The sequence below is a fragment of the Embiotoca jacksoni genome, unplaced genomic scaffold (genome assembly GCF_022577435.1).
Source record: "Embiotoca jacksoni isolate LCO1_2020_lvr unplaced genomic scaffold, fEmbJac1.0.p SCAF_14, whole genome shotgun sequence".
Taxonomy (NCBI): domain Eukaryota; kingdom Metazoa; phylum Chordata; class Actinopteri; family Embiotocidae; genus Embiotoca; species Embiotoca jacksoni.
Genome location: NW_027185274.1, coordinates 15,485,336 through 15,500,215, shown reverse-complemented (window position 1 = coordinate 15,500,215; position 14,880 = coordinate 15,485,336). Strand labels below are relative to the sequence as shown.

The 14,880-nt window shown below is 41.4% G+C and overlaps 1 protein-coding gene across 1 annotated transcript in view; it reads left to right on the top strand.

The window, feature by feature from the left end:
- Window positions 1-52: 52 nt before the first annotated feature.
- Window positions 53-14,880, top strand: part of schip1 (schwannomin interacting protein 1) — a 191,696-nt gene continuing 176,868 nt past the window's right edge. The window contains exons 1-5 of the mRNA XM_069148227.1: window positions 53-121; window positions 345-438; window positions 6,538-6,605; window positions 6,899-6,985; window positions 8,903-9,014. Of these exons, the coding sequence (XP_069004328.1) occupies window positions 99-121; window positions 345-438; window positions 6,538-6,605; window positions 6,899-6,985; window positions 8,903-9,014 (384 nt within the window). The 5' untranslated portion in view covers window positions 53-98. The remainder of the gene's footprint in view (window positions 122-344; window positions 439-6,537; window positions 6,606-6,898; window positions 6,986-8,902; window positions 9,015-14,880) is intronic.

Genomic DNA, 14,880 nt, shown 5'->3' with positions numbered 1-14,880 from the left:
ATTGGCTGCCAGAATTTTCCAAGTCTGGTCTCTCACCGGCTGCTCCCGACTCAAAGTGGTCACTTCATCTCTGTCTGACTGCGGAGAGAGAGCTCGTCATGCTGCGGAACGGCACGTACAGGTTAGTATTGCATCCAGTCTCAGTCGTAAATGTGAGGCAGCCGTGTTAATTTAGGATGAATGTGGAGCTTCGGCACAGCAGACTGCTTCGACAGGCACCGATGACAGATTCGACCCTGCATGGCGCTGCTCTCTGCTGCTGGACAGGGTGTACTTGCTGAGAGCTTAAGGCATATTTCATGTTTGGAGAGTTTTGTGTCCTAACTTGAGTGATGTCCTTCCAGAAGCATGTACCAGGGAGAGGAGATGAGGCTGCGCAGCGGGAGTCTGGCTGTGGCTCGGGAGAGGAAACATCTTGCTCTGTGCATCAATAACCAGGTAAAAAAAAAACACACACACACAAAAAAAACACTATTTTTGTGTATATTTCATTGCTGTCAATTAAATTGTATGTCTTACATGGGGGTGATATTGTCAGAGGATGTTGGCAGGCTATCTTTTTTTTACGAGGGAACATTTCAGGAATGATGTAATTCACTTTCTGATATTTGCTTTGGAGCAGTAAGTTGATGCCTCCACTGCTGGGTTGCACTTCTAACAGAAAAGAGCACAGCGCATAGGCTGCCATAGAAAGATCTATTTAAAAAAAAATATATATATATATATATATGTAAGTCTCCGCAACATGATGACATTGAGGAATTTATTCCACAATTGGAGAGACAACAGAAAAGCATCATCATCATGGACGGTGTGGCACATTTATAAAACTACAGTGAATCTAGTTCCCTCTCTCCATGCTGGTCCACTAACTGCTTTGAATTTTGCGTCCCTCATTCACCCCATTCAAATGCCACAATTGACTGAATTCAATTTGGTTTGGGAAATTGCTTTTTTATATTGGCCTAAAGCCACTTTAAGAATCCTGTCATGGTGACAGCTGAAAAGGTCTCATTAATACTTCATATTGTACCTTCCATTATACATGACTTCATTTTCAACAAGGAATTGTGGTGGCAAATCTGAACTGCCGAGCTCAGTGATGTGACATGCCCTCCTCCTCACAAGCGAGGCCTTATTATATGTTGTGAAACAGGCAGCTGCTTTAAAGAGAAGTATGTGATGTTTCCTTTGTGTGCCTGGGTGAGCGTAGGTGCACAAGTTCACCTGGGTGTATTGAGCTTCTGAATATTTAATGCCAGTGATGTAGCGTTGCGCATTATCGGCAGCTGAGGCTATTGAGCCTCTGAGATCTGAAAGCACTGTTCCATCACAGCTTTCGACTTACTCTGCAATATATTATGATCGTGACCCCCCCCCCCAACACACTCGCATACACTTACATACCTACTGTAGTTTATTGTACATACCCCTAAACGTTCTCATTTAGACTCCAGATTTATTCCAGTCAGTTTCTGCTGAGTTTCAGTGTCACTTTCCAAAAAAGACATTTCTAAATTGATCTGGCTGAACTCCGTGAGAAGCCACATCAGACGAGGTTCATGCAAGACTGCCAAGGAGCACATAAAGAAGTTTGGTGGACTCATCAGTAATTGGTGTGCGGATTATGAGTGAGGATACAAATGCAGGTTATTGGTTATTGAGGCTGCTCCACTTTTCCGTGTTTGTGTGAGTGATGCAGATTCATTGGCGAGGCGGGAACCCCTGAGAAACTCATTAATCTATCTTGCTATTACCCCATAATCAATGAGACAGCTGAGTTTTACGGCCATGGACCCGTGTTGTTAACCATTTTACACTGAGTTTATTTAAACGGCATGCCAAAGCGGTCACATTTAATGGGGTTAAGCATGAAATATACAGTACAGGTGAAATATTTGACACACCACTAGCAGCTGGAATCTTGAAACCATTCATCAGTATCATGCACGAAGACCCTTGTTGCTCCTAATTCACTAAACATGGAGAAAACACGTCCCAGCGTGCCGCCTTTTATATCGACTCGAGTTTATGCTCAACAGGAGCAAAAAAAACAACTTCCATCGATGTCATTCAGACCCTGTGTCGTAGGACAAGACAGCGTCAGCTCACTTGCCTTGGGAGTCCGACAAAGATGCAGCCTTCTGTGATATATAGAGGGATGTACATAGTGGGAGTGTGGTGCCAGAGAGTGTCATATTTCAGAAGCGCATTATCGTACCTCCCCAGTGGGACAGAGCTGTGCTGAGTGCCGTTCGCACTACCTCACTCAAATGCTTCACGATTAAGTCGTAATAACCTGCACAGCAGCAAAATGAGGCGGCACATTGACAGATCTCTGTCTTTCGGCCTGCCACGGTCATATGATTAAGAAATATATAGTATAACCTCTGTGTGTGATTGTGTGTGTGTGTGTGTGTGTGTGTGTGTGTGTGTGTGTGTGTGTGTGTGTGTGTGTGTGTGTGTGTGTGTGTGTGTGTGTGTGTATGTTCATTCGTTCTCTGGTTCAATGCCACAGAAAACACATAATGCGTCATTTCTCTTTATTAAAATGCACCCTAACTCCATGCATGGACACACACGCACGCACGCGCACACACACACACACACATACCAGCTTTGTAGTGATTTCCATCCCAGTCCTTAACCATGCCTTGGAAGGCTGGTTTGGTCTTAAAGTGTGAGCGCCGTCTTTGATCACTGAAGGAAGCCTCTCAACGATAATTGCCGTGCGTGTATGCTGTCACTCCCCTCCTCACCATATGTTAACCAGAACCGCTCTATACCGGTGAATAGTAGCTGGGGGAATAGTTCCAAGTGCTCCTTTTTGCATTATATAGAGTGTATGATCATTTTCTCACCCTCGCACCTCCTTCACCTCGACTCGTCACACCCGACCCACATCCACACTTCTTGGGATATATTCTTATGCTCTTGTCCACATTGCAGATCCCACATTACCTCTTTCAAACCTGTTGAATGTCCAGCATGTTTCACTACAGTAAAACTGGCTCCACACATGTAGTTTCAATTTCTTCAAGTCTGTTGGTCAGCAGATAATAATTGACCAAATAACAGACCGGCCGTTACCATATCACAGAATTGCCAAGCACTTTTTCCAGTTTATCACCTGTCAGGATTTGATGAATGAGGATTAAAGACAAATCAAAAGACTCATTGATATTTAAAGTAAGTTTAGTGTACCTCTAATGCACATGCTGTTAAATTGGTCTTTCATTTGAGCTCTTTCCTGTAGTTAAAAAAAAAACTGCGAATGGCTCTACAGGAAATGTCACTTTACTGCTCCTCGTCCAGCCTGGTATTAATGGCTGTGTAAGCGCAGGGACCTGGGTGTTCTGTGAATGTATAGGTCTCTGCACGTTGTTATCTGATCAGTGTGTAACTCTTCTTTCGCTGCAGCTTTAGTCAATAACAGTTTATCATTTACATAGTTTATCATTACCAAACCCGAATGTCTTTTCCTTTCTTTCTCCTGCTTTTGTTTCCCTCCTCTCACCTCAAATAGGATTTAAAGGTTTCTAGTAAAACTAAATAAACACTTTTAATATACACCATAGCTAAGAGGAAATAACATTTCAGATCATGCAGTCACATGAAAACATGATTAACACCTACATCTATCAACGGGCTCTTTTTGAACTCGGAAACTCGGGCGAAAGAGTAAATGTTGACTTCCATATTACTCCCGGCACGCGTTGCGCATGTAAATTGATTTCCGATGTTGCGATTAATGAGCATCTCCACTGGTACTGCTCCTCTGATTGTGCATTTCCTCAGGCTGATTGGCAAGTCGAGCTACATCTAAACAGCCAATAGTCTGATGCAGATGTTTCAGCGCGCCACCACGCTGCAATCAAGTCCTCTGAGATCTGATCAGATCTGATGTGTGTGTTTGTGTGTTTACACGTGGCTGTGCAGGTGTGTGTACATGCAGGTGTGTGTGTGTGTGTGTGTGTGTGTGTGTGTGTGTGTGTGTGTGTGTGTCTCTTTATCTCATGGCGAGACCACACTAGACTGAAGGGCACAAAGGCCTGAGTGTCTATCACGCAGTCAAGGGAGTAATTGTGCCTTGTGTGTCTGCACTGTAGTGAGGACATTCAGCTCTGCCTGCCATCGATCTCTGTGATAGAACTAGGACTCTGAGAAATTATGATTTTAATAACTCATCAATTAAAGGGAAGCAGACTTTCTGCTGTGTGCTGTTGTTTTCGCTCCCTTCCTTCCTCTTTTCCGGCTGTTTCCCATTTTTCAGCGAGATAATCCTTATTACCGTCTACTTTCATTGTACATCGCCTTTCAGTCTATTGATTGTCCTTATTTTGATATTGAAAATAATGTGATTAAGTTGTTTACATGCCCAGCAGAAGATGTTCTGTTAATATCCCAGTCTCAATGCAATTATGTATTCGGCTATTGATTTAATAGATTACCCTAAAGGCTACAAGTAATGTGTTTCTCCTGTCATCTGCTGCAGTCCTATTGCTCCCTTGGTATTTCCTATATAACTTGGTGCACTTTATCTGGTCCAGAGAGCCAAGACATTACAGTCGGCTATAAATACAGAAAAGATAGTAGCTATAAACGAACAACTGCAAGAAATGATCAACATAGCTCAACAAGTGTTCTGGACTTTTAAAACCTCAAAGAAATAGCAACAGTTCCATTAGTCAACTTTTACTGTGATAGACTGTACTAATGATCTTAATGTTCAATCATGTTATACAACTACACAATTTATGACACACACACACACACACACACACACACACACACACACACACACACACACACACACACACACACACACACCTGCAGTTGAATATTTCGGCATAAATCAAACTTGTTTTGATTAAAAATGACACATTCATGTATTTCCGTTCCCCAGTTATACGCTGCCATCATCATTTGTCATGGCTTCTTAGTTTGGGTTGAGCATCTGGAGGAAGTCTTCAGTTAATACAGCATAACACTTGTTGATACAGTTATCTTCCAAACCCGTATTGGCCTATTGCCTGGTATCTTGAACACTTAATCCTCCCTGGCTTTTGGTTCGTGGACAAGCAAGAAAATCCAGAACAACTAATACAACAACAGCGCACAGTGTTTGGATCATGTGTGCCCAACTGTACAGTACCCCACCGAAGCTTATAGATGCACACAAACATAGGCATACACTGCAGGTAAAACGATGTATTCTGACACAATATTTAGCATTTAGCAAGGATTGTTCCAAAAGTGTTGGGTTTTTTGTAGATCTGAAATATTAATGGCTACAATCAAAAATGTGAACTACTAAATTGTGGCCTAAAATTATTGATAAGCTCATGGTGAACTCATTAATGATATTTGTCCTTCCTCAATAAGTCTACTATGGTTTGTGTTATGATGTTTAAATTGGGGTTTGTGGCCTACTTGTGCGGTAGGGGAAAGACAATGCAACAAGGCAGAATTATTTCCTTCTTGTAAATATAAAAAAGGAAAACGAAACATTTTTTGCACCTTTGTTTGGCCACATGGAAACAACAGATAAAGATGTAAACACAACAATGGCATATCACCTTCAGGAGCTCAAATGGCTCCTCGTGCTTACATACACATTCAGCAGGCATGAAGCATCATTCTCATTCATTTGGATTAGTGTGTCTGTACACCTGATAATTGTAAGTTAGCTATTCACTCTTTTTTTTTTTAAGCTCCATCTTGGTTTTCACCAACTCTAGAAACTATCTGACTCTTTTACTGCTACCTGCTCTTCTATGTTCTCCAGCAGTCACTCACTTTGTAGGTTCATCACAGCTTTTTTCTTTGAAAACAGCTGTTGAGCTGCTGTTATTCAAAACAACTGCATGCTGTAAATACCAAAACGAGTATGCTAAGAGACACTAAAATACTCCTTAGAGCTGAAGTTAACGACAGTGTTGAGTGATCATTTTCTTTGGGCTCATCACTACAAAATGTCCTCTATCTCATCATGGTCATTAGATCCTGTATCCTAATGATCTGTGAGCTGAATGTATCCGTGTACCCCTGATGTAGATGTAAGCACGTGAAGAGAAACATGGTGAAATGCTTGCAGCTTGCTAGATAGAGATGGGTTAACACTAAACGTTATGGATGCGTTGCCCAAGATGGGCCTCAGCCACTGGTCTGTAGCTGGTATCTGGCTGGTTGGTACCTGCAGACCACACATGCTGTTATGTATCAGCAATACCTCTACAACTCTGTGTTTATGATTATTTATGTTCATATTTCCTTTGCATTAACGCCACAGACACAATGGCTCTCTTAAGGTTAATAAGCTGACAATGGAAACAAAAGTTGAAAAGAAAAACTGTCTTTTGTTTTGGTTCATCTGTGCCAGACAGACAGTGTGTGTAGGTGGGGAAGCAATTACATTTTCACAAAATAATACAGATTTATTATTGTATCTCATCAAAGGACAGTTCATACTGTGTCATATCCTCAGCGTAGGGAATTGAAAACCTTCTTGACATATTGGTACTTTCCACTGTGCAGGAAGAAGTGAAGAAGTATCATCGCTACTGCAACCACAGCGGAGGGCAAGCAGTTCAAAAGGTGGAGAGGTAAGACACATCACATAAATGTTCCAACTGTTACGTGAAAAAAAAAATATATATATAGAAAGACCTCAATTTACAATAGGAACATGCTGTACTGTATTCTAAAGCCCCAATGCTATTTTTCAATAGGATGTCCTTATTCTGGCACTAGAACTCCAGCAAGCTCTTCCTAAAAATACAATATTATTTGAAAGATAAACTTGTCAGTTTGTTGTTGACTTGCAAACAGTGTGTGCTGTGTTAACAAATCATTTCGAACCTCACAGTTCTGTTTATCTGCTTTGTTATTGCCATAGAAACTGTCCTTGTAGGAGTGAGGAGAAGGATGACAATAGCCCTCGTCAACGTGATCAACAACAGCGTCTAGAGAAAAAGGCTATTATGTGAGTATCACCTGTGGCTTATTTATTTTTCTCTATGATTGTTTTTACATAATATCTGTTTCTCTTCTACATTATCTTAAAGGAACGCTGGGAGATATCAATTGATTTAAGGCTTCGATTCAATCTTTGCTCTGATTAGGTTTTAGACTCGCACAGTGCACTTGACCCCATGTATACCTCCATCTAACAGCATTTTACTTAAACATGGGCCCACACTTACAGGTGCAACAGGGAAGGTCAGCTCTGGCCTCAGGGTTTCACTTCCCTGACCATCAAGGACAGAGAAGAGAAAGCTTTTTCTGCGTAAAGGGAACATGATTGGGGTATACAAAGGTTAGACAGACGGAAAGATTAAAGTGTTTGTATAAACTTACAGTGGAACAGGAAGCATGGAGAGGTTGGAAATGTAGAGATAGAGGAAGCAAAGGGAGAATAAAAGTGAAGAAAACAGGGATGGGCGAAGAAAGCGGAGGAAAGGTATTGGTTTTGGAGCTAGAAGTTATGGCTTAATTTAATTTGTTCCATTTGGCTCAGCTGTCTCTCCATCACTGGAGGTGAATGTGTTTCTTCATCGGGTAATTGATCCTCCTAGTCCCTGGTGTTGGGGTGACTACAGGGATGAAAGGGGAGTGGAGATTGAGAGATAGGCAGAAAGCCACCTGTAGAGGTTGTGAACTGTGGTGAAATAGTTGGGGAGAGGTCAAGAAAGTGTGTGAGCAAGTTTAAAAGGCAAAGAAAAATAGGTAAATTATTAAAAAATACCGGAAAGAAATATTTTTGAGAACGGCCAAGAGAGAAGGAGGTTCACCGAAGATAGAGAAGATAGAGAAGTCAAGGATGAAAGAGAGAGAGAGAAATATGGTATGAAGCACTGCTATCATTCACAAGTCATTCATACGTTTGAGGCCAATAATGCAATCTTAAAAAAGGAGATGTATTATCTGACACTTTTAACTCTGTGTTCACCATGTATTTTCTTCAGTTTTATAAAGAAGCCTCTCTGTTGAAGTGGAAAGAGCTTTTGTTTCATTTGGTGTTTTTTTACCACTGTAAACTCTGAATTAAAAGTTGAATTTTGAAAATTTGACAGTTTTTAAGTCTTTGACATCCTGTGAAAGTCTTGTTTTTTTTGTTGACCCTGCTTAAAAGCGTAGACTGTACATAAAAAATGGGCATGGTCTCCAGGTCTGAAAAGTGAAGCGCAATACCACTAAGGGCCACCAGGGGATGGCTGCAAAAAACCTCCAGCTCCAAAAGACTCTCATTTAAAAAGCATCAACTTCCCTCATGAAGTACTAAATCAATAATTTATATTATAAAGTCATTACGAAGTCATTTGCTTATTTATTTAATAATTAAACATTTCACATCAAAGAGAGGAATGTTTGCAGGCATGCCTTGTTTGATTGACAACCCAGGGGTGCAGTCAGGTTACCAGTATAGATGGGTTGGCCTGATGACCTCGGGCTCTCAGTGAGAAACCCCCCCCTCACTCCTACCACGTCCCAAATGTGATTTGTTCTGCCATCAAAAAAACAAGATGGCGACAACTAAAAATTCCAGACTCGAGGCTTTAAAACAGCAGCTCACAGACAAATGAGTGAAGCGCTGCTTGGTTGGAATTTACTCTTTTATTATGTTTTTTCAGTGAGTTGGGTCTGCTGAAGGGTTGTAAAAGTCATCCATAATCACAGTGTCAACAGTAAATAATGTCATATTTTATTATTTAACGTTTCTCCCAAGTGTAATTGTTAGTCCTACCAGAAAAGCTAACATTTCTGGTTCTAAAAATTCAACCTGGTGAGTTTTGTCCCCATCAGCCAGGACATCATGTCCAAACTTCAATTCTGCTCATCTTTTGATGAGGTATTCTGTGGATGTCACAGATATATGTATTTTGTCCACGTGTGTTTCCAGCATCCAGAGGGCCTGGCGTGCAAGTTTGTCGCGCAGACAGAGCCATCACTGGGGTGAGACGGTGTCATCAGAGAGCCTCCAGGACCCTGTGATGACCACCAGTATCTCTCCGGTAAGGCTGCAAAAAAAAATAAAAAATAAAAAAAGATCCCACAGACAACCATATGGTGAGAATGAACCATGTGGCGAGACAACTTATCGTCTGTCTTGTGTGAGTTATCAGCTGTGATCTGTTGTTTCTGCAGAGAGTGAAAAACAAAGGGGTGAGTGGATGCATGGCTGGATAGACTAATAAAGAAGAGAGCTAGAAGGAGGGAGCGAGGGAGGGGTGTTTACCTCTCATGTCATTTGGGGGACCACGGGGGTAGTATTGGTGGAGGTAGATGGGATGCCAGCTGGCGCTGTGCCCAGATCTGTAATTAGCCGTTAATTAGGTAAATTTTCAAAGCTGGTTGATTGATTAATGAAGTGCCTCTGCCCTTGTCCTCCCACATCTCATCCCCACCCCCCTCCTCACCCCTGCATTCTCCTGGGGGAGCGTGGGGGAAGAATTAAACAGTGCTCACAGGGCATGGCAGCCAAATAAAAGCCAGTGGAGAAAATAACAACTGTCTGAGCACCACATAAACAGTTAGAAGTGAAGGAGAAAGGGAAAAAAAATATAGTCAGGCAGCACAAGCAGAGCAGAGACGGGGAGACGGATGTGGAGATGCGGAAAAGAAGCCTTTAGATCGGCTCAAGTTCTAAGTGACAGATGCGGACACGCATACAAACATACACAGACATGCACAGTCTGTCGTCTCTCAGTGTAGTAGTCACACTGAGATACACAAACCTCCCGCGCACGCCTGCCCACGCTCTTTGCAGAGACTCAGCATAGAAAAATATGATGTCATGTCTCTAATACTCACTAGTGTGTGTGGGTTTCTTTTTTTCCGACTCTCTTTTTAAGCACTGTTTGAGAAAAACAAGAACCCCTGAGCTAACAGATGGGCTGGTGTCCTGGTGAGACTCTGAGTGTGTGCGTGTGTGCGTGCGTGCGTGTGTGTGTGAGTGTGCTTTGTTTTTTGGTTGTTTGTTCTGGTTGACTGAGTTTGTTAATTACACACCAAAAAAAAATGTCTTCCTAATTAGACATTTACTGTAACTGAGATTACAGTAAATTAAAGTCAACCTTCCCCACATACTCAAGCACTTTACTCTTTGTCTTTTTAAATTTCACACTATTTTAACACCAATACACAACGTTTAGAGGGAAAGGTGTACTTTTTACGCCACTATATTTGTCTGACAGCTACTTTACATACAAAATGCATGATGAGTTTAAATTTATATGGTGCATTGTTGCATATTAAACATCTCGTTAAAATTAGCTCCAGCTTCACCAGCTACTGTAGTAATATGTTACTCACACAGGAATCCATCAGTAATAGTAATCCCGTAATATAATGTATAGGAATATAACACTCAGGGGACATTTTATTGCAAGTACATTTGATATTTTCAGTACTTTTGCGAATTAGTTGCTCCAGGATATCATGATCTTGAAGCAGATTTAAACAATCTACGTAATATTTGCGGGAGCTTGCAATTTTGCAAAATTCCCAACATTTTTCGACAAAGAAATGTCCCTAATAGGAGCTCGGCTGAAAGTATTGGGACATGTTGTTGTTTTTCCAAAGAAAACTTGCTTCATAAACAAAAATAACTCCTCATTTACAACCAGCAAGGGTCTTCTACCTCTCCTCTCATCAGCTATAAAAATCTGTGCAAACACCCAAACAAGTGGAAAAACCGGAAGTGACAACGTTGGTGGGGAAATTACATATTCCTGTTATTTTTTGTACTCGACTCTAATTTTTTCTAATTTCAGCAACTTTACCACGAAAAAAAACTACTCAAAACTCTGCAGATTACATTGCAAGTTTTTTTTTCTCCCAAAAATCCATCACAAAATCGAACATTCTTGATCGCAACAATTACAAAAAATACTCAGGAAATTCCTGGAGCAACTTGCTAATAATACTTATGCATTTGGGGAAAATAATTGAATACATCTTCCACCACCAAACAAGCCACACCCCTCCAGTGCATTGTGAGTCTGCTCCTATAATATAGAAAGTTTAGAAGTAACACAATTTCTTTTGAGGTCAAACACTCACTTTCTATCCTCCAAACTGCCATTTCTCAGTCACAAATATTTTTTTTGGTGGGTTTAAGCACTGCTGTTGTTCACTCCACCTTTACCCTCTCTACTCCTCTTGCCTCCTCCTCTGCCCACAACACACAACACTCCTACCTGCACTTTCTTTTTTTCTTTCCCTCTGTTTCTCACGAGCTCTCTCTCTCTCTGCCTCTGGCTCTTTTCGTTTGTCCTCATTCACACTGTATCACTCTTCTGTGGCTGTTGTGTTCTGTGAAGGACAGACATTCATCACTGTGAGCCTGGGATGCCACATTATATCTGTGTCTTTGTGGAGGTATGTGTATGTGGGCGCTCATATTAGCTCATGTGGGCGCTCATATTAGCTCATGTGGGCTTGAAGGACCACTACTGGCCTGTATGGGTGGGGGGGGGAGGCTCAAACATACTTCATGCATATTTCATGAAACTCGGATATTGAACATACGCGCACAGAGAAGACACTGCAAAGCACACGCTGTTTTTTTTTTTTTCCTTCCTCCTCTGCTGTTACATCAGAAAACATCCTTGCTTCACACTCACTCGCATACCTCCTAGAATTCAACTCTTTTGCATCAGTGTCAAGTTGATATTTCAGTTGCATTCCCAGAAATGGTGGTCTCAAGCCTGCAGTAAAACTATCCCCAAATGTATTATTTATGCTCTGAGGGGCAGGCCCTACATGTTCTGCTATTGTCCTGCCTGGCCCATTGATTGTAAATCAATAGCTTGACTATGCTGGACAGATGACTGCTTTCTGTTGGCTGACCTGTGGGAGCTGCTGTGTAGGTGTAGGGTTGAAAGTGAGTGTACACAAAAATAAATAAATAAAGAATAGCATCACAGCACTTGGCAGAGTAATGATTAATAATGCCATAACATCCCCTAAGATATGTTAATTTTGTGATATGAGAGAGTTACTAATTAAATTGAATTTAAAATGTGACATTTTGGGAAATATGCCTGTTGGCGTTCTTTCTGAGTTCGATGAGAACTGGCTAAACTTAACATTCTACATATCTACTTCTCCGGCTGAACTGGAGACAGATACCTAATCACTATTGACTGCAGTTTTGAATACAGATGAGGTCTCGGACACAGCAGCGATCTTAAACCAGCGATAACTAATAGATGTAGATCTGCAGGCTGTTATGGATACAAAGTGTATTTCACTGCTGCGGCTGCTTTTTATCAGCATAAATATAGATTACTGTTCAGCAGCATGTGCAGTTTGTATTTATCTTTGAAATGGTCCTATTTTGTTGTGTGAAGTGAACGTGTGCACGTGTATGAATGCGCATTTGCCTGTGATCATCCATATGTGCTGATTTTGTTGCTCGAGTGGATCCCCGTGATTCACGGCTGAGAGTGGCCCTCCGGGATGTTTTGGGGAGTTTTATTCGGAAACACAAGCAAATGATCAAAGCTGAAGTGCTGAGATGAGGGTGAAGGTGTAATGCGTCAGTGCTGTGTCTGTCATTGCGAAGAAACCGACACTGCTCCGGGGCTGCCTGATCACTAATAAAATGCTCTACGTGATGGATAGTTGAGAGCAGAGCAGGACTCTCGGTAGAAGACAGAAAAAAAAAGAGTAAAAAAAAAAAAGACAGAGTTGACTGTGAAATGTAGATTAAAAAACATTACATCATCTATGCTTAGGCCGTATTAAGTTAGTGTGCCTGTGCCTGCCTGGTTGCTGAATGTGTTTGTGGACATTGATCTGCTCCTATCTCTCTGACATGTTTGCACTTTTTTCGCCCTCCTTTTCTGGGGTGCAGGGAAAGTGGTGGTGTAAGCATTTCTGCAGCCTGCGTGGGAGATCATTCTCTCATCTCTCACCACCAAGAATCCTCACAAAGCAAAGTGACGGCTTCATCTGTGCTTCTACCTCTACCACCCCTTAATCCCCTTTTCCCACCCTTACTCCATGTCATCCCCTGCTTTCCCTCCCATTGCCTTTCCATGCACAGGCTCACTTACACGCATCCACATTCACAAACACACAGCAGCGCCCCCCCCCCCCCCCCCCCCCCCCCCGTCTCCGCCGACAGATGCTAACAAATGTTTTATTGGTGTCGGTTGGTGTCTCATTTGAAATGAATTTAAAACACCTCTGCTCCGGAGTTGACATCGATCGGGCTTAACTCATTTAATAGCCATGACATTTGCCTATTAGCTTATTTCCTGTCAAAACTGGCCCAGGCTCAGCTAGCTTCCTGAGAGACACTAACTTTTGCATTTGTATCCATTAGGGAAGAAAATGTGATTGCATGTGCAAACTATAAACTCCAGAGGAATATTCAATCCTGGTATACACACAGACATAGTCAGTTGACTGAAGTGAACATCATAGTTTAAAAAATGTCTAAGAAATGTAGAGGTCAACCAGCCTGTGTTATCACTGTTAAATAAATATATATATGTACACCTTTAAACTGAAACATTAGCTTAAAGGCTTTTCAATCAGAATTAGAGTGAAAAATGTCTTCCTAAATTTGAAAAAAATAGTCAGCATTTTTTTTGACAGATGCTCAACAAAGTTACTACAAACTAGACATGATTACAATTAAGATTGATTTATGTTCAAAGAAAAAGAAATTAGAGCTGCTGCAATGTACAGTATATTGTACTTGGGAGCTATTGCAGCAAAGGCAATTACATTCCAGCCAATGCTTTTTGACCCTGCCTGAAGTCGTTCCTGCTGGACTGCCCCCAGCTATTATTTGAGACTAAGAAATGATTTCATTAAATTCTTTTATGAGATTTTTCAGCATGCGAGTCTCTACTTAGCCACAATACGCACACCCCAGCTTGCACACAAGCTTATACTAGAAAGTGGTGCTCCAAAATAGCCATTGATTTTGTAAAAGCCCATTGGGAAGATATCTTAGAGATTCATCATGGCTATATGGCAGAGAGGGAAAATGAGCAGAGGAGAGAGCTAATGTCTCCAGGAGGTGGAGAGAGAACGATGGATGGCTAAAAAGCTGAAAGGAGGAGGGGATAGAAGGTGGATAAGATGCAGTGGATTTTAGAGGGATTATGAGGATAATAACTCTGCATTAGAGCCTACGTTTGTGTGGGTGTGTGATTGAGTGTATACGCAGGTTCAGGTATGCGTGTAAAAATGTCTGATTCTTTCTTCATCACTGCGTCTGTATCTTGACCAAAGATAAATGCTAACTATTACTGTCTGTGGACCTGCAAAGACACACAAATATAAACACACTGACCATCTTCAGTGGCACATTAAGAGCACCTTATGACCCCTCCAAAACAAATCAATACAAGCCGTTAGACAAATGGAGAAGAATTGACAAATGAAGAAGAGCAGAGGGCAAGATAGATGGTGATCAGGGCCCAGGAGATGACACGGGAAACGCAGAGAATAAAGAGAGTCCTCCCATTTTAGTTTTACATTTCCTGTTGGTTTTGTGAGTGCAGGGTCTTGGATCATTTGAATGGATAGTTAGAGCAGGATGTGTGCAGCATTCTGATGAGAGCGACAGTTTACAGCTGGCGTATGGGGATTTGATTGGATGCTGTATGTCATTGCAAACTCCCCATGAGCTTCTAATTGGTTATTTATCTCAAAAACATGCAATTTAGCTGACATTACTGAAGCTGAACAAGCATGTACCCACATGCATGCTTACATAGGGCAACATACAGACTTGGTTGTGACATATGTGACATATATATGTGACAGAAATATATATCTCACATTTGTATATATGTCACATATATATATGTGACATACAGTATATATATATATATAACAAAACATAAATCTGTT